This window comes from Podarcis vaucheri, assembly GCF_965113315.1.
Source record: "Podarcis vaucheri genome assembly, chromosome: 7".
Lineage (NCBI taxonomy): Eukaryota > Metazoa > Chordata > Lepidosauria > Squamata > Lacertidae > Podarcis > Podarcis vaucheri.
The window spans coordinates 5390150-5412073 of NC_138765.1; the positions used below are offsets into that span (position 1 = coordinate 5390150).

The 21924-nt window shown below is 50.9% G+C and overlaps 2 protein-coding genes across 2 annotated transcripts; one reads left to right on the top strand and one right to left on the bottom strand.

The window, feature by feature from the left end:
• Positions 1 to 1107: 1107 nt before the first annotated feature.
• Positions 1108 to 5593, top strand: POLR1G (RNA polymerase I subunit G; the record flags this gene model as incomplete). Its single annotated transcript, XM_082232468.1, has 3 exons — positions 1108 to 1192; positions 3324 to 3462; positions 4510 to 5593. Exons 1-3 carry the CDS (start codon positions 1150 to 1152, stop codon positions 5591 to 5593), a joined length of 1266 nt encoding a protein of 421 aa, XP_082088594.1. The 5' UTR covers positions 1108 to 1149.
• A 305-nt stretch (positions 5594 to 5898) lies between these two features.
• Positions 5899 to 21594, bottom strand: ERCC1 (ERCC excision repair 1, endonuclease non-catalytic subunit). Its single transcript, XM_082231297.1, has 10 exons — positions 21472 to 21594; positions 18649 to 18740; positions 17057 to 17368; positions 16246 to 16349; positions 15012 to 15111; positions 11317 to 11393; positions 9502 to 9601; positions 8608 to 8679; positions 7952 to 8020; positions 5899 to 6194 (listed from the first exon to the last, which is right to left on the bottom strand). Exons 2-10 carry the CDS (start codon positions 18727 to 18729, stop codon positions 6141 to 6143), a joined length of 969 nt encoding a protein of 322 aa, XP_082087423.1. The 5' UTR covers positions 18730 to 18740; positions 21472 to 21594; the 3' UTR covers positions 5899 to 6140.
• Between the last annotated feature and the right edge of the window lie 330 nt (positions 21595 to 21924).

A 21924-nucleotide genomic window follows, 5' to 3' on the forward strand; every position in this document is an offset into this window, starting at 1 on the left:
ACCACTCCGGCGGGAAGGGAAACAGTGTTTCCGTGCGCTGCTCTGGTTCGCCAGAAGTGGCTTAGTCCTGCTGGCCACATGACCCGGAAGCTGTACGCCGGCTCCCTTGGCCATTAAAGTGAGATGAGCGCCGCAACCCCAGAGTCAGAAATGACTGGACCTAATGGTCAGGGGTCCCTTTACCTTTAGTTTAGAGAAAAGGCGAGGAAGAAGCAACGTGATAGAAGTTTGCAGCGTTATGCACGGCATGGAGAAAGAGCAGAGAGAAATGTTTCTCTCCCTCTCTCAGAACACGAGAACCCATGGGCATCCCGTGAAGCTGAATGTCAGAAGATAAAATGAAGTTGTTGTTTGTTGTTTAGTCGTGTCCGACTCTTTGTGACCCCCTGGACCAGAGCACGCCAGGCACTCCTGCCTCTCGCAGTTTGGTCAAACTCATGCTGGTAGTTTCAAGAACACTGTCCCACCATCTCGTCCTCTGTCGTCCCCTTCTCCTTGTGCCCTCCATCTTTCCCAACATCAGGGTCTTTTCCAGGGAGTCTTCTCATGAGGTGGCCAAAGTCTTGGAGCCTCAACTAGCGGAGTCTGTAACCTGAAGAGTATGTAACCTGAGGTAGCACTGTATAACTTAAGAGCACAGACAAACCGGGGGGGGGGGGACGGGGACACATGGAGAAGACCCAATCCTAAGCACATCGACTCAGGAGCATGGAATTGTAGAGTTGGAAGGGCTCCCCCGGAGTCATCTAGTTCAACCCGCTGCAAGGCAGAAATATTGACCACCACAGCTGTCCCTGGCTGTCCTCGAACCAGCAACCTTCTAGTTAGCAGCCAGATGCACTGACCGTCCCTCCCCATCCCTGTGCTGCCCTCCTGCTAAATCCCCCTGTGCCAACCCCCCATTTGGAACAACGGCAGCTCTCTATAGAAAAATCCCATTGATGTCGGCGGACAAAAAACAAAGGGAAAAGGCGAGCTCGTTTCCCCTTTAAGGGCCGGGAAGGTACCATTGTGCTCTGTCCGGGGGACGCCGCTGACGTCACCCAGCCGAGAGTGCCTGAGAACGTGGAGCGTACCAAGAGTCTCCCCCTCCCGTGAGAACCCGGAAGCGGCTGGGGCTGCCAGGAGCTCCACGTGGGCGCTGCAGCCATGGAAGTGCGGGGCGGCGGCGGCCGGAGCGGAGCCCCGGAGGGTGAGCTGGGGGGTGGGGTGGGCGAGCAGGTTCTTCGGCCCCCGTTTCCCAGAAGGAGCTTAAGAAGGGGGCGAGGCAGCTGCAGGGAGGGTAGGAGCGGAGTGGAGCCTCCATGTGCAAGGGCAGTGTACCTGCGAAGGGCGAAGAGCAGAGGGGGCCGGTGGTCCTGATGCCAAGGGCCTGCAAGGTCTCCCGGATGTTTAGTCGTGTCCGACTCTTCGTGACCCCCTGGACCAGAGCACGCCAGGCACTTCTGTCTTCCACTGCCTCCCGCAGTTTGGTCAAACTCCTGCTGGTAGATTCGAGAACACTGTCCCACCATCTGGTCCTCTGTCGTCCCCTTCTCCTTGTGCCCTCCATCTTTCCCAACATCACGTTCTTTTCCGGGGAGTCTTCTCTTCTCATGAGGTGGCCAAAGTCTTGGAGCCTCAGCTTCAGGATCTGTCCTTCCAGTGAGCACTCAGGGCTGATTTCCTTAAGGATGGAGAGGTTTGATCTTCTTGCAGTCCATGAGACTCTCAAGAGTCTCCTCCGGCACCAGAATTCAAAAGCATCCATTCTTCGGCGATCAGCCTTCTTTATGTTCCGGCTCTCACTTCCATACATCACTACTTGGAAAACCATAGCTTGAACTATAAGGATCTTTGTAGGCTAGGTGATGTCTCTGTTTATTCAGGACTTCGCCCATTAAATGGGAGCAACGGGCCCCTAAGGGAATGGTATGAGGGCACCTGCCCTTTTGCTCCAGCTAAACAGCCAAACACTCCAAATCACACCCAGACCTGTTTAGCTGGAGCAAAAGGGCAGGTGCCCTCATACCATTCCCTTAGGGGCCCGTTGCTCCCATTTAATGGGCGAGAAAGCCGAGAGAACGTCCTGAATAAACAGACAGTGCCCACTCAAACAGAACTTGCTTTCGTTGACCTTTTTTGGCAAGGTGATGTCTCTGCTTTTTAAGATGCTGTCTAGATTTGTCATTGCTTTTCTCCCAAGAAGCAGGCATCTTTTAATTTCCTGACTGCTGTCACCATCTGCAGTGATCATGGAGCCCAAGAAAGTAAAATCTCTCACTGCCTCCATTTCTTCCCCTTCTATTTGCCAGGAGGTGATGGGACCAGTGGCCATGATCTTTGTTTTTTTGATGTTGAGCTTCAGACCATATTGTGCGCTCTCCTCTTTCACCCTCATTATAAGATTCTTTAATTCCTCCTCACTTTCTGCCATCAAGTTTGTGTCATCTGCATATCTGAGATTGTTGATATTTCTTCCGGCAATCTTAATTCCGGCTTGGGATTCATCCAGCCCAGCCTTTCGCATGATGAATTCTGCATATAAGTTAAATAAGCAGGGAGACAATATACAGCCTTGTCGTACTCCTTTCCCAATTTTGAACCCATCAGTTGTTCCATAGCCAGTACTAACTGTAGCTTCTTGTCCCACATAGAGATTTCTCAGGAGACAGATGAGGTGATCAGGCACTCCCATTTCTTTAAGAACTTGCCATAATAGTAAAGGTAAAGGGACCCCTAACCATTAGGTCCAGTCATGACCGACTCTGGGGTTGCGGCACTCATCGCGCTTTATTGGCCAAGGGAGCCGGCGTACAGCTTCCGGGTCATGTGGCCAGCAGGACTAAGCTGCTTCTGGCGAACCAGAGCAGTGCACGGAAACACCGTTTACCTTCCTGCCAGAGTGGTACCTATTTATCTATAGTGGTACGTCAGGTTAAGTACTTAATTCGTTCTGGAGGTCCGTTCTTAACCTGAAGCACCACTTTAGCTAATGGGGCCTCCTGCTGCTGCCGCGCTGCTGGAGCACGATTTCTGTTCTCATCCTGAAGCAAACTTCTTAACCTGAAGCACTATTTCTGGGTTAGCGGAGTCTGTAACCTGAAGCGTATGTAACCTGAGGTACCACTGTACTTGCACTTTGACGTGCTTTCGAACTGCTAGGTTGGCAGGAGCAGGGACTGAGCAACGGGAGCTCACCCCATTGCGGGGATTCGAACCGCCGACCTTCTGATCGGCAAGTCCTAGGCTCTGTGGTTTAACCCACAGCGCCACCCGCGTCCCTTACTTGCCATAATACTGGGGGCTATTTACTGACCTCTCCAATCTCTCCCCTCACCCAGGACCGTTGCGTTTTGAGTGCCCGGAGGAGTTCGCTGCCAGCCCGTTTGCCCCGGGGCCGCCCCTCAGCCCTGAGTCGCTCCGGAGCCCCTCGAAGCAGCTGGTGCTGATCAGAGCCCCCGCTAACTTCAGCCCTGAGAGGTAAGCATGTTTGTGTGCATGTGAGCATGAGCGAGTTCGGGAAGCCTCAGGTCACCTTTCCGCAACCTGCTGCCCTGCGTGTTGGACTACAACTCCCATCAGCCTCAGCGTCACAGGGCCACACTGGTTTCAGCCGAGGGGAGTTGTAGTCCTGGGACCAGGTTGGAGAAAGCTGCCTTAAGATGGGGGTATTATTGCACTTAATTGCATTTATTATTCACCTTTTTTTGCTGCTCAAAAGCGACTTGCCGCATTTTAAGCAATCACATATATACCTTAAAACCAACTTTTGAAAAAATCTAAAAGACAATGATGTAATTTATTTAGAGTGGTTCCTTGGTTCTCGAACTTAATCCGTTCAAGAAGTCCGTTCGATTCCCAAAACCGTTTGAAAACCTTCCAAAAAATGTTTGCAAACCGGAACACTTATGGCGTTTGGGAGCTGATTTGTTCAGCAACTGAGCCGTTCGGGAACCAAGGTTTGACCGTATTTATTTTACACTAAAGCGTCCCATCCATGCAAAAAGGCCATAGAGACTTAAAAGTCAAAGGCCTGGTTAAAAAGGAATGTTTTTTTTCTGGTGCCTGCCAGAAGATATGGAGTAATGATGCCAGGAGAGCGTCTGTGAGGAGCCACCACTGAAAGGGCCCCATTCTCGTGTCACCACCCTGTGGACCTTTCATTGAGGGGGAAGACAAAGAAAGGCCTTGAATGATGGTTGCGGGGTCCAGGCTGGTTCACATGGGGAGAGGTGGTCCTTGAGGCGTTGGGGTCCTGAGCTGTGTATGCCTTTGTAGGTCAAAACCAGCAGTACCCCCCCACCCCCATCGCTCTTTTCCTTGGGGAGGAGTGGTGACAGTCTGCGTACGAGTGTGCAGGGTCAGGTCTGGTTGTTCCCAGGTTCTGCAAATACAGCGTTCGCTTGTGCAACCAACATCCTGTAAAATAATCCATTTTAAAAGCTTCGTTGCATCTGTGTGGAAATGCATCTGCGTTCTCCTCCATGGCTAACTCTCTCAACATGTTCCTTGGTTCCTGCCCCGCAGCCTTGAAGGCCACGCCGTGCCCCTCGTGGGCTTCCAGATTCTGAAGGCGCCGCAGTCGGACGGCACCCAGAAAGTCTACCATGTCCAAGCGACTCCAGGGGACCGGGGCAGCAGTGCCCGCCTGCTTGTCCCGTCGGGCCACTTGGACCTCCTCACCTGCGCACCCCCTTTCAGCAGCTCCCTGACTTTTTGCGAGAGGTATGGAGACCCCAGTGCCAACCAGCCCCTCTTCCCTGTGGCAGCCAGACCGGCCCCCCAGATCCCCGAAGGCCTCAAGCAGCGCTTCCTGCCTTTTGGGGGCTGTCTGAAGCGGCCCCCTCCCGTGCAGGAAGCTGCCGAGGAGCACCCCCGGAAGAAGAAGAAAAAGAAGCGGACCCTCGAGAGGGTGGCAGACCCCCAGGATCACCCCCTGGCGAAGCAAGAGGAGGCCCGGGAGAGTCGAGGTCTGGAGGCAATTTCCGAAGGGCTGGTGGCGCGAGAGGAGATAGCCCCTGAGGAAGGGGCTGGGGAGGAGGAGCGCAGGAGCAAGAAGAGGAAGAAGGAGAAGAGGAAAGAAGAGGAGGAAGATAGGGTGGTGGCACCCGGGGAGGCTGAGCCGAGGTCCCACACAGGGGGTAATGGCAGCCCCGAGGCAGGGGGGAAGGCTGCACATAAGCATAAGAAGAGACGGAAGCGTGAAGAGGAGGCAGCTGCAGTGCCGACAGCCTTGGTGGGCCCTGCCTGCCTCGAGACTGAGCCGGGGAGGGAGCTGAGCAGCCTGGGGGGCTGCCCCCAGGCCTGCCTGGCACAAGTCAAAGAGGAGCCTGAGCTTAGCCCTCCCAAGAAGAAGAAAAAGAAGAAGAGGGAGAAAGCCGAGGAGGAACGGGGGACGGCGTCGCTGGAACCCAGCTCTGTGAAGCAGGAGCTGGGGGGTTGGGGGGAGCTGGAAGCCCCCTCTGGGCCATCCGGAGGAGGAGGAGAGGGGCAGTGGCAAGGGGAGTCCTCTGAGCCCAGAGCGGAGGAGCTCAGCCAGAAGCATCACAAGAAGAAAAAGAAGAAGCACAAGAGGGAGGAGGAAGCGTCATGGAAGGAGGAGCAGGAATGAAAAGCTTCCCTCCAGCTCAGGTCTGGGACATCTTGCGGGTGTGAGGGTGGGGGACAAAAACTCCTGCCTTTTCTGAGAACAATGTCCCCCCCGTCACCTCCACAAACTCTTTACGCAGCTTGTCCGGTTGCTGCAGGAGACGGAGATTTGAAGGTGTCCCCGGTTTGCCCGCAGCTGCTCAGATCCTTATTTCCTGCCTCTGGATTAGATAAGGAGCTGTGAAGCAGGAACCAAACTTTCTTTTTCAGCAAAGCTTGCTCCCTCCACCCAAGAAGAATAAGGGAGAATCTGGGGGGCGGGGGCAGTTTGCCACACAGTGGTGTTTTATTGCAAAGTGGGTGAGGAGGAAGAGAAATATCATTGGCTGCTAGAAAAATAAAAGGTTTTGTCCCCTTCCAGGAGGTTGTGCTGCTCTGCCGGGCTTCTTCAAGGCTCTGCAGGCGGCTGAGTTTTTGAGCCGGGAAGTTTGAGGGGTGGGGGGACGGGGCGCCAGACAACAGACTTGCAGAGAACGTGCTCCTGGTCTTCTCGACACGGAGGCCCCTGCTCACTTCGTAGCTTTGAGGAACGGCTGGTGCAGGACGTCAAAGAGCCTTCTGGCCTGGAAGAAAAGGGTGCCATTGAAAATTGGGGAGACAAATGTTCCGTATGTGTATGTGGGGATTCCCGTGGGTGCTGCTCTGTGGGGACCTGTGAGTGGAAAAGGAGGCTCTCTCTGTCACCCTCTTCCCCAAAGCAGTCCCAGCCCTAGGAGACCCCAAAGCCTTTGGAGAAGGGCCATTGCAGATCAGTGGGAGAACACCGTACGCTCAGTCCCCAACAGGACAGATGCCTGAAACCCTAGAGAGCCTGCTGCCAGTTAGATGGTCTATTGTGATATCAGGCAGCAGCTTCTGCTGCTATTTACCGTATTTTTTGCTCTATAGGACGCACCCGACCATAGAAGGGGGAGAACAGGGGGAAAAAAATTCTCCCCCTCTCTGCTCAGCGCCCCTTCAGCAAAGTGGCAGAAGAAACAGAGCCTCTTCCACTTCTCCCCCCTCTTCACTGAAGGGGCACTGCGCAGAGAGGGAAAACTGTGCAGCGCCTCTCCAGCAAAGCGAAGCCTGGAGAGCAAGAGGGATCGGTGTGCACCGACCGCTCTTGCTCTCCAGGCTTCAGCGAAAGCAACGCGAAGCCTCTGGAGCTTCGGAGGGAGGGAGCGCTTCGGAGGCTTCGCGTTGCTTTCGCTGAAGCCAAGGAGCCTGCATTCGCCCCATAGGACGCACACACATTTCCCCTTCATTTTTGGAGGGGGAAAAGTGTGTCCTATAGAGCGAAAAATACGGTAAATCAGCTCTGAGTTGAGAATCATTGAAGAAAGGGGTGTTTACTTTTCAGAATAAGGCCCACAGCTTAGCTGCTTGTGCCCTGAGGTTCCTATTACCTGCTGCGATTTGGTGCTTCTGCTGTGCTCCCTCTTCACCAGCAGCAGCCTCCCAGTCATTGCACACTTAGTTTCCCCCAATGAAGTCCCTGACTCCCTTCCAATCTTAAAGTCACTTTTGATAGGGCCTACGAGGCTACGCTGCTGCAGCTGCGTCACCCACGGGAAATGCAGCCCAGGATGCAAATCCAGCCATTTTGCACTTTCTCCCCCTTCAGTCCTGAGAGGGAGAAGATTGAGGCCTCAAAAGTAGTTCCTGGGAGACCTTGCAAAGTAAAGGTAAAAAAGGTAAAAGGACCCCTGGATGGTTAAGTCCAGTCAAAGGCGACTATGGGGTTGCGGCGCTCATCTCGCTTTCAGGCCGAGGGTGTCGGCGTTTGTCCACAGACAGCTTTCTGGGTCATGTGGCCAGCAGGATTAAACCGCTTCTGGTGCAACGGAACACCGTGACGGAAACCAGAGCAGCGCACAGAAATGCTGTTTACCTTCCTGCTGCAGCGGTACCTATTTATTTACTTGCAGTGGTGTGCTTTTGAACTGCTAGGTTGGCAGAAGCTGGGACCAAGCAACGGGAGCTCGCAACCATTATGCCAACCTTGCAATCGGCAAGCCCAAGAGGCTTGGTGGTTTAGACCACAGCGCCACCTCCATTTCCGTGCGCTCTGGTTTCCATCACAGTGTTCTGTTGTGCCAGAAGCGGTTTAGTCATGCTGGCCACATGACCTGGAAAGTTGTCTGTGGACAAACCCCGGCTCCCTTGGCTTGAAAATGAGATGAGGGCAGCAACCCCATAGTCGCCTTTGACTGGACTTAACCGTCCGGGGGTCCTTTACCTTTTACCTTGCAAAGTACCTGACGACCGTACTACGATGTGGCAGGCCTTGACCTCCCACAAGCCGACGAAAAACTATTTGTGCATTGGACAGCTGTACCTTTTGGGGCCCGATCCCTGGGCACAGGGACAGATCCTCCTTGGAAGCTTGGATGATGCTTTGCAGCGACTACAAGGCAAGAGTTAAAAAGCAAGTCTAAGAAGGAAGAACAGGGCTTAAGAGTTCACAAAGTGTTCTGCAGCAGGGCTGGGGAACCCTTTTCAAGTCTAGGGGCCGCGTTCCCCGGGCGGGACCAGATGCCAAGGCAGGTGGATACAAATACTACCTTTGTACAGTGAGCTAGCTGCTACACAGACACACACACCCCTCTCTGGCCGCCCCGAGAAGCATTATTGCAACATTCCAGCTTGTCAGAAATGCTCAAGGAGAGTTTGAGGCAGGGCTGACGGGCGGTGGGGGCTGGGGAGAGACCTGAAGGCCCGGCAGAAGAGGCTTAGAGGGCCACATTTAGTGCCCAGGCCTGAGGTTCCCCAGTCCTGTTCTGTAGGAGGGCCACAGGAAGTGTTTCCAAAAGGGAGTGGGGTTGGCGGTACCCTGAGTGTATTTTTAGAACTGAAGCAGTCCTGTCCCCCCAGAATATCTCATTTCTGGGATTAAAGGGAAGGGCTTTTGGGTCAAAGGGCATAGGCTGCCAGACTTGAAATGGGTGCTTCTCTTGAAAACTAGCCCCTCCCATGCCAAGGAAAGAGACTCACTCCGAAGGTGGTGAGCAGACTCAGGGTGTCTGTCTTGTTCACCGATTTCACGCTGGTCAGGCAGTCTGTCACCTGCAATGAGAGAAGGAAGAAGAATTTGGATTTGATATCCCGCTTTATCACTACCCAGAGGAGTCTCAAAGCGGCTAACATTCTCCTTTCCCTTCCTCCCCCACAACAAACACTCTGTGAGGTGAGTGGGGCTGAGAGACTTCAGAGAAGTGTGACTGGCCCAAGGTCACCCAGCAGCTGCAGGTGGAGGAGCGGGGAAGCGAACCCGGTTCCCCAGATTACGAGACTACCGCTCTTAAGCACTACACCACACTGGCCAAGCCTGGGATAGCTCAGTCAGTACAGCAGGATGCTCTTAATCTCAGGGTTGTGGGTTCTAACCCCATGTCGGGCAAGAGATTCCTGTGTTGCAAGAGGTGGCGGTAAATGAGCCTCGTGGTCCCTGCCAACTCTATGATTCTCTGGAAAGCTCTGCAGCAGCTGACCATGGTTGGCGTTTTTATTCATTTTGCAAGCTTCAGAGAGGAATGAATGCTAGTAGCATTTCAGGTGCTTTCAGTAAAATCACGTGAGGGAGATGCTCTGTTTTAGAGATGGCAAAGAACAGCAGGGCAAAGGGTGATCTGTCATACCTATGGCGGTCAAGGACTTACGGCCACTGTCTCCTTCATCTTTTTTTCCATCTGGGATTATTTGGATGACAGGCATGGGAGGAAATAGATGCTGACAACCTGTTACCCAAGTGGCGGAGTTGGAAAGGGCTCTCTGTGTGTGAGAGTGGGAATAAAAAGGGGGCAACCAGCCACTGGGGAAAATGAGCCTGATCTAGGCCTGTGGCTCTCTAGCTAACACGGCTGAGGCTGGTGGCAAGGAGTTTCTTACTCTCGACAGGTAGTCCCGGTCCACTTTCTCCTTCAGCAAGTCAGCTGGCTTCTGCTCGTAGGCTTTGTAGGTTTCCAAGTAGCGTCCTGCTTCCTCCGGGCTGGAGAGGGGAAAGAGAAGCCGGAGGGCTCAGCAGACCCACCTCGGAACACAACACCCCCTGTTTCATGAGCAAAGCTTGACAGCAAGTTTCATGGTTGCCTTTTTTTTTTCCTGGGGGGGGGAACCTAATCTATTGACAATGAGGACTGGAAACTTAGGTTCCTCGAGTAGCTGACAAGCTGGGGATTCTGCATGTGGTGCAATGTGTGTCGCCACCTCGACAGGGGAGGGGAGGCAGGTGTCATCTCACAAGATTTTGGGGGCTGGGAAATGCTTTCCAAAAGGGAGCGTCTCATTCCCTAGATCTTTGGAGCAATGCAGCTGCAGTTGGAGGATGGATGGTGGCTAACAGATTGAGGTTGAATCCTGACAAGACAGAAGTACTGTTTTGGGGGGACAGAAGGTGGGCGGGTATGGGGGACTCCCTGGTCCTGAATGGGGTAACTGTGTCGCTGAAGGACCAGGTACGCAGCCTGGGAGTCATTTTGGACTCACAGCTGTCCAGGGAGGCGCAGGTCAGTTCTGTGTCCAGGGCAGCTGTTTACCAGCTCCATGTGGTACGCAGGATGAGACCCTATCTGCCCGTGGACTGCCTCGCCAGAGTGGTGAATGCTCTGGTTATCTCCCACTTGGACTACTGCAATGCACTGTACATGGGGCTACCTTTGAAGGTGACCCAGAAACTACAACTAATCCAGAATGCAGCAGCTAGACTGGTGACTGGGAGTGGCGGCCAAGACCACATAACACCGGTCTTGAAAGACCTACATTGGCTCCCAGTACCGAGCACAATTCAAAGTGTTGGTGCTGACCTTTAAAGCCCTAAACGGCCACGGTCCAGTATATCTGAAGGAGCATCTCCACCCCCATTGTTCTACCCGGACACTGAGGTCCAGCACCGAGGGCCTTCTGGCGGTTCCCTCCCTGCGAGAAGCCCAGTTACAGGGAACCAGGCAGAGGGCCTTCTCGGTAGTGGCACCCTCCCTGTGGAACGCCCTCCCACTATATGTCAAAGAGAAAAACTACCAGACTTTTAGAAGACACCTGAAGGCACCCCTGTTCAGGGAAGCTTTTAATGTTTGATGTATTATGGTATTTTAATATTTTGTTGGAAGCTGCCCAGAGTGGCTGGGGAAGCCCAGCCAGATGGGCGGGGTATAAATAATAAATTAATATTATTATTTATTATATATTACCCCACATTATTTATTATATATTACCCCTCTGCCATGGACTCTAGCAGCAGAAAAGTCTTTGCGATGGGAAGAGGCAGGCTGAGGGCTGGATTGAGAGGGAACTCGCTGAGTAATAATAATAATAATAATAATAATAATAATAATAATTAATAATAATAATAATAATTTATTATTTATACCCCGCCCATCTGGCTGGGCTTCCCAGTACACAGTACCTGTGTACACAGTACACAGACCAGCCAGTGAAAGAATGCAGCCACCCACCGTTTTCTGGGGCAGAGCCAATTCCAGGTCCTGCTGCTAGAAATCTGGCTTTCTAACCTGGATTTGCACCCTGGGTCTTCTGCACACCAAGTGCTCGCCCTGCTGCTGAATCCCTGCCCCCTCCAAACTACCTTGGGCCACAGCTAGACCGCATTCAGGCCAGTGATTCAGAAGCTGGGAACTTCCTCTATGCTGTTGTTCCGAGTTTCTGCAGATGCCTCCCCGCCCCCCCCCCCCAGTCTTTGGTCCTCACCTCCAGGCCAGGATGAGGGTACAGTCAGCGAGGATGCAGATCTTGGCCAGCTCCTTCAGTGCCTGGTGTGGGTCTTTCTAAAGGGAACAAGGAAGGAGTTGGGAAGATGAGCCACACAGGTCTGGAGGGGGTAGAGAATGAGGGGTGTCTCTGTGGAAGGAGTGGGACGCGGGTGGCGCTGTGGCTTAAACCATAGAGCCTAGGGCTTGCCGATCAGAAGGTCAGCGGTTCGAATCCCCGCAACGGGGTGAGCTCCCCTTGCTCAGTCCCTGCTCCTGCCAACCTAGCAGTTTGAAAGCACACCAAAGTGCAAGTAGATAAATAGGTACCACTCCAGCGGGAAGGTAAACAGCGTTTCCGTGCGCTGCTCTGGTTTGCCAGAAGCGGCTTAGTCCTGCTGGCCACATGACCCGGAAGCTGTACGCCGGCTCCCTCGGCCAATAAAGCGAGATGATCTCCGCAACCCCAGAGTCGGTCACGACTGGACCTAATGGTCAGGGGTCCCTTTACCTTTACCTGTGGAAGGAAGGGAATCTGGCTGCAGCATCAAAGCAAAGACCTGCCCAGCCCAGCATCCCCTCTCTCAAGCAGAACGTCAAGGGGACAGTTCACAACTGGTGTCTGGGGATTCCTCTGACGTCACGGAGAGGGAATGAACACAAGAAGTGCCTGGTGGATCAGGCCAAAAGGGGCTTGTCTAGTCTAGCATCCTCTTCTCCCAGTGGCTAAATACCTTAACGAACCTAGGAATCTAGATGAGACTGCCTCTGGGCCTGGAGGATCCATAAGGACATAAGAACCTGGCTCAGGCCAATGGCTAATAATAATAATAATAATAATAATTTTTTGTTTATACCCTGCCCTTCCCGGTTCAAAAACCAGGCTCAGGGTGGCTAATAACAACTTTAAAACAATTATAAAAGCAGCATAAAATACAGTATAATAACATGAATAACAATAAAAATCACTTTAGGGGAAATAAGCATTAGACCAGTGTTTCCCAAACGTTTTTGGGCAACGGCACACCTGTTTACTGAAAAAAAATCTCGCGGCACACCACCATTAAAGCCCCGCCCCGTGACGTCAGCGCGCAGCGTCACGCCGGGAGGGACGCACAAAAGTGAAAGTTTTTTCCCTCGGCAGCTCCTCTCAGCTGCGCTCAATCCGCCTCGGAGCGCAGGAGCGATGCCTCTCTCTGGCTCTCCCTCCGCGCAGGCTGAGGGAGGGAGGGAGGGGCGCGTGTGACCCGTCTCTGCTGGGAGACCAAACCCAGCGAGGCAGAGTCGCGCGGAGGCGCCCAGGCAGCGCTGCCGGCTGCGAGGAGGAGCGCCAGGCAGCAGCAGGAGGCGCGACCTCTCCTCGCCGCCGCCGCCCCGCCTCTCGCCGCCCGACTCGCCCGCCTCCCTCCAGGTATCTCGCGGCACACCAGCCGATGTCTCACGGCACACTCGTGTGCCGCGGAACACCGGTTGGGAAACACTGCATTAGACAATCTCCAGGGCTAGCTGGCTGAATTGGTCCTACTTGGGCCAGCGAGGAGGCCAGGGGAGAATTAGCTGTGGGGTCTCAGAGCAGGTGATCTTCATAAAAGGGGAGGGGGAGGGAAGAGAAGGGAATTAAAAGATCAGGCTGAATTCAAATTAAAGGCCAGGTGGAATAGCTCTGTCTTACAGGCCCGGCGGAAGGGGGTTAAATCCTGCAGGGCCCTGGTCTCATGGGACAGAGCGTTCCACCAGGTAGGAGCCATCACTGAAAAGGCCCTGGCCCTGGTGGAGGATAGTCTGACTTCCTTAGGGCCCGGGACCTCTAAACTATGGTTATTCATGGACCTTAAAGTCCTCTGCGGGGCAGACCAGGAGAGGCGGTCCCAGAGATACAAGGGCCCTAAGCCACAAAGGGCTTAGTTCAGCATCCTGTTCTCACAGTGGCCAAACATATACTCCAAAGGGAAACTTACTCCCTTACCTTTCCCGCCCCGCCCTGGCCACAGTGTTCCATGCGACAGTCACCTCCAGGCTTGACTACTGTAACTAGCTCTACGCGGGGCTGCCCTTGAAGCTGTCCCAGAAACTGCAGCGGGTGCAGAATGCTGCAGCGAGGCTCCTCACGGGGTCTCTGCCATGGGAACATATTCACCCAGTGCTTTTCCAGCTGCACTGGCTCCTAGTGGAGTATCGGGTCAGGTTCAAAGTGCTGGTTTTGACCTTTAAAGCCCTTCACGGCCTAGGACCCTCGTACCTACGGGACCGCCTCTCCCGGTCTGCCCCACCGAGGACCTTAAGGTCCATAAATAGCAACACCCTAGAGGTCCTGGGCCCTAAGGAAGTCAGATTAGCCTCAACCAGAGCCAGGGCCTTCTCAACACTGGCTCCGGCCTGGTGGAACGCTCTGTCTCCTGAGACCAGGGCCCTGCGGGATCTGATTTCTTTCCGCAGGGCCTGTAAGACAGAGTTGTTCCGCCTGGCCTTTGGCTTAGAATAAGTTTGATTCCCTCCCCCTCTTTCTTTTTCCTTTCTCCTCCTGTGAAGAGGCTACATCCTAATGTTTTAATGTTGTAGTTTAATCTTATTTTTTAAATTGTATTTTAATCAACCTGTTTCTATTACCGGTTGTTAGCCACCCTGAGCCCGGTCTTGGCTGGGGAGGGCAGAGTATAAATATAAATAAATTAAAATAAAATAAAATAAAATAAATAAATAAAACAAGCAGGATCCCCTCTCCCTTCATTTAGGTTTCCAGCTGTGGAGCCAAATCTGAGCCATGACTGATAACCTTATCTTCCATGACTTTGTCCAACCCTCTTAAAACTATCCAGGTTGAAGAATGGCAGATGAAGCTGATTTGACTGTATGGGACTGGCAGAAATGACTGGCAGAATCCGTGACCAGGGAGAAGAGTCGGCAGAAGAAGACTGGAAAATACTTAGGGACTATTTACAAAAATATTGCAAAATTAAGGAAAGTTGAATGATGTTGGATTGAAATTAAGTGGTTTCAAGCTGTAACTATGATAAAATGACTTTCTTTTTCGTAAGCAAGAACTTAAAGTTATAACAATTTAAGATGTTGGAGAGAAAATAAGGTGTTTCTTTTCTCTTCCTTTTTCTTTTTTTCAAGCTGTAATGCTTTGAGATAAGGATTTGCTGTGTAAACAACTCAAACTGAGAATACAAGAAGGGGAGGTACGAGGAGGTCGGGGAAACAAGTTATGAGAAAATAAGTTATGAAATTTATGTGTTTTTAATATTTTTATGTTTGTTTTTTCTTTTTGTTTGTAAAAATTGGAAACTTTAATAAATATCTTTTTAAAAAAACAAAACTATCCAGGTTGGTGGCCTTCACTTCCTCCTGCAGGCGTGAGTTCCACAGTTTAACTCTGCTGCACGAAGGAGAACTTCCTTTGGTCTGTCCCGAATCTTCCAACATTCAGCTTCGCTGCGTGGCCACGAGTTCTAGCATTAGGAGAGAAAACGTCTCTCTTACCTGCTTTCTCCTTGCCATGCTTGATTTTATAAGCTACCCTGACACACCTTGCTTGCCTTTTCTCTAAACTGAAAGAGAAGATTGAAAAGAAGTGGCTTCTGTGGTCCAGGGACTGAGAATAGGGGTTGGCGGATTTTGTGGAGCTGGCAGCCTGAGCCGGAGGGAAGGAGAGGGCTGGAGTCAGAGGAGGTGAGGTGGTTCAAGGTGTCTCACCACATCGACTTGAAGCAGCAGCACCTGCAGCATGTACGTCTTTCCGAGCTGGCGCAAGCGTTCGTGGATGTAGCCGGGGTTCAGGTTGTGGTACCGGAGACTGCGGGTGGCAGAGAGAGAGAGAGAGAGAGAGAGAGAGAGAGAAACCATTCAGAGCAAGTTTTATTTTGTCAAAAGGGGTGCACCAGCTGTGTGGGAGAGGCTGCCGGGCCCTTTAAATGGTCTTTGCCAAATCTTGGGGCACAGGTGAAATGTAATAATAATTAATAATAATAATAATAATAATTTATTATTTATACCCCGCCCATCTGGCTGGGCCTCCCCAGCCACCCTGGGTGGCTTCCATAGAAACCAAAAATACAGTAAAATATCACACATTAAAAACTTCCCTGAACAGGGCTGCCTTCAGATGTCTTCTGAATGTCAGGTAGTTGTTTATCGCTTTGACATCTGCTGGGAGGGCGTTCCACAGGGCGGGCGCCACTACCAAGAAGGCCCTCTGCCTGGTTCCCTGTAGCTTTGCTTTTTGCAATGAGGGAACTGCCAGAAGGCCCTCGGCGCTGGACCTCAGTGTCCGGGCAGAATGATGGGGGTGGAGACGCTCCTTCAGGTATACTGGACCGAGGCCGTTTAGGGCTTTAAAGGTCAGCACCAACACTTTGAATTGTGCTCGGAAACGTACTGGGAGCCAATGTAGGTCTTTCAAGACCGGTGTTATATGGTCTCGGCGGCCGCTCCCAGTCACCAGTCTGGCTGCTGCATTCTGGATTAGTTGTAGTTTCCGAGTCACCTTCAAAGGTAGCCCCACGTAGAGCGCATTGCAGTAGTCCAAGCGGGAGATAACCAGAGTATGCACCACTCTGGCGAGACAGTCTGCAGGCAGGTAGGGTTTCAGCCTGCGTAGCAGATGGAGCTGGGAGACTGCCACCCTGGACACAGAATTGACCTGCGCCTCCATGGACAGCTGTGAGTCCAAAATGACTCCCAGGCTGCGCACCTGGTCCTTCGGGGGCACAGTTACCCCATTCAGGACCAGGGAATCCTCCACACCTGCCCGCCTCCTGTCCCCAAAAAACAGTACTTCTGTCTTGTCAGGATTCAACCTCAATCTCAAATGTTACATTGCTGGAGAGACCCCTTTCCCAGCAAAGATGCTATATGGTTCAATGCTTGATTTGCAGGCTGCCTGAGCGGCTTGGGGTGTGATCAGATGCCCGTGTCTGCCATTTCTCACCTCAGGAAAAGGGCGCAGGTGCTTTGGCCCAGCACGTAATCCGGGACACTGTCGCCAAACTCCCAGGGCACATTGCGGATGAACTTCAGGATAGGGTTCCCCCTCTGAGGAAAGAAGGGGGTAAAGTGGGGAGTCAATGGGCGTCAGGGTTTCAGAGGTCATAGAAGCAACTAGAATGTGGGGTAAGTGAGAGAGGAAAGTGGGAAGGCAGACACAGAAGGAAGGGGCCAGAAAGGAGAGGCAAAAGATCTTGCCGCCTCCTGCCAAATTCTGCCAAGGCCCTTTTACATGGACACCTGGAGCGGTTTTCTTGACAGCTGTGAGCACGTGACTCTTTCAGATTTAAACTGGGGCTCAGCCCTGGAAGCAGTTGTGAATGCCTGGCCTGCTCATACAGAGAAGGTAGTCTCTGAACCCTCGAAGGCTGCCAAGATGGAGGAAGAATGGTTTACAAGCAAGGTGGGGTCTGAGGCTTTTCCCTCTGCGAAACTAAGCAGGGCCGTCCAATGGACAGAGTTTCTGGATTTGAGTTCAGGAGGTCTGGACTGGAATTCCTGCAAAGCCATGGAAGTTTATACAGTAAGCGGCATTGCATGCGGTTAGATTAGATGGCCCTTGGTGTCCCTTACAATTCTATGGTTCATTTGGGATTTTGGAACTGCCCTGGGCTCTGTTCAAAATCCACCACAGCTTGACCTTTCTAGAGCAGCCTCTGGGTAACACATAACGCCAGCAGAATTGCCCAAAGGGGCAAGGGCTGAGAGAGGAGGAGGAGGAGTCCCCTGCCTGCTTGCCCACTCCCCTCTCTCACCTGACGGGGGCTGACGATGATGCTATTGTGTTTGGTTCCTGGTTTCGGCGCTGGGTTCAAGGGGGGTGCTCTGTCTTCCGTTGCGCTTTGCACGACAGGGAGGCTCTTGTTTTCGCCATGTGGAGGGGGCACTCTTGGGAGAGCAGAGGCAGCGGTTGTGGCAACAGGTGCTCCTTGCTTCGCCTGAGGAGCTGAGGAGGCCGCCACTTGTCCAACGACATAGTCTGCGTACGATGCGCCCCCTGGCGCAACTGGGGCCTCGGAGGCTGGCGAGGCTTTGGCTGCAGAAGAGGGTTTGAAAAGAAGTTTCACCTGGAAATAGAGAGGGTGGAGAGAGAATGTTGGGTGACTGAGGAATTAATTTTGGCTCTGTTGGAGAGAAGAGACGGTGGTTTCCGTGAGGGAGGGAGCTCTGTGCATGTGTTGGGTTTCAGTGTGATTATTTACTGATTATTTCATAAAAACAAACAAAGCTCAAAGTGGTTTACAATGGGAATAATACCACAAAGCTATCAGTAAAAACAACTCTTTATATCATTATAAAATCAGCAATAAACCAAAAACAGATTAGAACATGCACCAAACAGATAATCTACAAACTTTCCCCAGTCTTCGATGAACTTTTGGTCTTTGGTATATCTAATTTTCCCAGTTAATTTATCCAGTTCCGCATAGTCTGTCAATTTCAGTCTCCATTCCTCTATCGTCGGTATTTCCTCTTGTTTCCATTTCTGAGCGATCAAGATTCTGGCCGCCGTTACCGCATATTGGAAGAGTTTACGGTCTTTTCTTCTTATATCCTTTCCTACAATCCCTAAGAGAAAAGCCTCCGGTCTTTTTACAAAAGTGTGGTGTGAACACAACGCTAGTGGGATTTCAAGAGGCACTGTAAAAACGGAGAAGTATTGTCAGTAGTAAATAGTGGGAGAATGGAAGTGTAATGGCAATACGAAAGGAGGATTGTGTAACTACAGTTATGAATACGGATGATTGCCAGAGTCGCTGTGGGAAGTTCAAAAACAAATAAGAAGTAATTTGTTGTATTTTGGAAAACTGTATAAATGTTTGAAAATTAATAAAAATTTATGGGGGGGGGAAAGAACATGCACTAAACATTCTGCATGCTCATTTTGTATCTCTGGCTAGGCTTTTCTGAACAAAAATGCTTTTAGCAGGTGCAGGAAAGAGTTTAGTGAAGGCAACTGCCTGATATCCATAGGAGGGGAAAGTTCCTAAGTGTAGATGCCACCACACTAAAATATTTCGTTCTTACAAATGTGGAATGGGCATTATGTTGCACCTGTAACAGGGCCAGTTCCACTGATCGAAGCTGTCGAGTGGGCACTTGCAGGGTAAGGGGATCTCACGGGTGAACCGGTCCATGCTGCAGCATTCTGCACTAACTGCAACTTCTGGGACGAGTGTGAGGGAATCCTCGCCCAGAGCGCATTGCAGCAATCCAGTATGCAATACAGGCTACAGAGGTCAGACCTTCCCGGTCATGAAACCAACTGATGAAGATTTCGGGGGGTGGGAGGGAATAGTCCTCCAAGAGAGATCTTCACAACCTCACCCAAAACCTCCCGTCGTACCGGAGCGACGTCTTCATCGTCCATCTTCACAGTGAACTTCTTCCTCCCTTCCGATGCCTTCTCAGATGCTGGGGGCTCCATGTTTCCAGTTCCTGGCAAGAGTCAAGAAGGTACATCTGAAAGCCTTGCTCAGTCTCTCCACCTGCTGCTGTAGGATGCCAGCTTGTAGCCCTATTCTGGGAAATGATATATAATGAATTGAAAAGGGTATTTAAGTATACCTTCTTGAAGAAACCAGAGGCCTTTCTCCTGGGCATAGTCGGCCAATTGATGCCAAAGAAGGACAGAACTTTCTTTATGTATGCAACAACAGCAGCAAGACTACTCATCGCGAAGTATTGGAAGACACAGGAGCTACCCACATTGGAAGAATGGCAGATGAAAGTGATGGACTACATGGAATTGGCAGAAATGACTGGCAGAATTCGTGACCAGGGAGAAGAGTCGGTGGAGGAAGACTGGAAGAAATTTAAAGACTACCTGCAGAAGTAGTACAAAATTAAGGAATGTTAAAACGATGTCTGATGGAAAATAATTGGTATTGGTAAAAAGATTTCTAAGAAAATGTAAATAAGGATTGATAACTGGAAAATTGACATTTATAATAGGTTAATATCTCGAGTGAGGACAAATGTTAGAGGGTAAGGATTTGCTGAATTTAATATCTGAGCTGGAATACAAAATGGGAGGTGTGAGGAGGTCAAGAAACTAGTGAATGAAATATAAGATTTGCAAAGATTAATCTATTTTCTGTTTTGTCTCTTGGCTTTTCTCTTTGTTCTTATTCTTTCTTTTTTTCTTTTTCTCTCTCTTCTTTTGCTGTTTCTTATTGTGTATTCTTTATGTGCTTTGTTTTTGTATTTTTATATTTTAGTAGTTTTTCTTATGTTTAAATTCTGGAATTTTTTATTGTTTGTGAAACTTTAATAAACATTATTTTTTTTAAAAAAAAAAGATATCCCGCTTTATCACTACCCGAAGGAGTCTCAAAGCGGTTAACATTCTCCTTTCCCTTCCTGCCCCACAACAAACACTCTGTGAGGTGAGTGGGGCTGAGAGACTTCAGAGAAGGGTGACTGGCCCAAGGTCACCCAGCAGCTGCATGTGGAGGAGCAGAGACACGAACCCAGTTCACCAGATTACAAGTCTCCCGCTCCTAAGCACTACACCACACTGGCTCAAGAGCAGTGTGGCACAAGAGAAGCAGGCTAAAAGCTGGCACGGCACAGCTCTGAAAGATTCTCCTCTTATTTCATGATGTTCACCAGCTGCCAGAATCCAGGAGGAATACCTTACCCGCCAGCCACACACCCATTTCTCAAGCACAGAATCAGAGTTGGAAGGGAGCAACAGGGTCATCTAGCCCAACCCCTGCAAGGAAGGAATCATTGGGGGGGGGTCATTTTATGTGAGAAGCAGACCTAGGCATGGGGGGCAGGCTAGGAATTATGTTTCCCTCCCCTTATGGTTTTGATCTATGGGCTACTTTTAAAATGAGGCTGCATTTTAAATTGCATTTTAACCTGTATTTTAAATTGCCCCCCCCATTATGATTTTACTGTAATTTTACTGGTGTTAGCTGCCCTGAACTTCTGGCCGGGGAGGGCGGGGTATAAATAAAATTTATTATTTATTATTATTGTAATAAATCAATAGTTTATATATGCATCACAGAAGGTCAACGAAAACAAGTTTATGTTTACGACAACTAAATGCTTTCTGCATTCCAGGCAAATGTGTTTTTGTCTTGAGTGGGTGAAAACTGCTGAAATGCTTTTGGCTCCACCCGACTGTTTTATTTTATTTTATCTTTTATTCAGGACGTTCTCTCGGCTTTCTCACCCATTAAATGGGAGCAACGGGCCCCTAAGGGCATGGTATGAGGGCACCTGCCCTTTTGCTCCAGCTAAACAGGTCTGGGTGTGATTTGGAGTGGTTGGAGGAGACACTGCCTGGGAAAAACCCCATCAAGACTCTTGAGTTCTGTGCTGCAAGAAAGGCAGGATAGAGATGGACTAATCTTAAAAAGCAGAGACATCACCTTGCCAAGAAAGGTCCGTATAGTTAAAGCTCTGGTTTTCCCAGCAGTGATGTATGGAAGTGAGAGCTGGACCATCAAGAAGGCTGATCATAGGATATGAATTTGCTGAACCAATTTTTAAAAGGGATACAAAAAAGGGAGGCGTGAGGAAGTCAGGAAAATAAGTTAACTAAAGACGAGAAATCAAGAAAGAGGGAGTTTTGTTTTCTTTTATATGTGTTTTTTCTTCTTCTTTTTGTGTTTAATGTTTGTATTTTTGTATTTTTCTGTTTTTGTATTTTTCTGAACTTTTCTATTGATAAAACTTAATAAAATATTAATGGGGGGGGGGAACATAAAGAAGGCTGATTGCCGGAGAATGGATGCTTTTGAATTCTGGTGCTGGAGGAGACTCTTGAGAGTCCCATGGACTGCAAGAAGATCAAACCTCTCCATTCTGAAGGAAATCAGCCCTGAGTGCTCACTGGAAGGACAGATCCTGAAGCTGAGGCTCCAAGACTTTGGCCACCTCGTGAGAAGAGAAGACTCCCTGGAAAAGACCCTGATGTTGGGAAAGATGGAGGGCACAAGGAGAAGGGGACGGCAGAGGACTGAGATGGGTCCATTCTGCTCTTTTGTCAATTACAATTTATGTTTTCCTTATAATTGGGATATGGGGAGGGGTCACGACCTCCAAACTTGGGTCGTGTCAGAATCACCATGGTAACGGGGAAACGCCCGCCCCTTCCCCTTCGTCCCGTCCATCATAAATTCTGCCTCTTGATTGGACGGCGGGGGCTCACCTGCTCAGGCGCATGCGCATCAGTTCTCGCGGCTGGCTCGTTCTGACTCCCGGACGATAGACACCGACGCAGAGCGGCCACCTTCTTTAGCCGCCAGTGCATTTAATCCGAATAGCGGAAAGGGCCGCGGGGCGGGCAGCGCGAGAGGCGAGGCCGGGGCCGCTCCTTCCGGCGGCCGTCGTTTCCCGAGAGGAACCCGGATGTTTCTTCTTCCGGGCGCTCTAGCCTCTTCCTTCGCCCCCAACTCTATGGTTAAGGAGAAGCCCGGCAAGGCTTTTCCTATCTCTGGGGGCGAATCCGCCTCCAGAATAAACGTATTAAAAAAAGCTCTCAAACATTGATTTCCCTCACAGTCCACCGACTCAGGAAAAAGCGAATTTACACCCACTTCTGGTTTCAACCTGGGCGCCGCCATGGGCACAAGGCGGAGCCGGAAGTCACTCTAGCATTCGT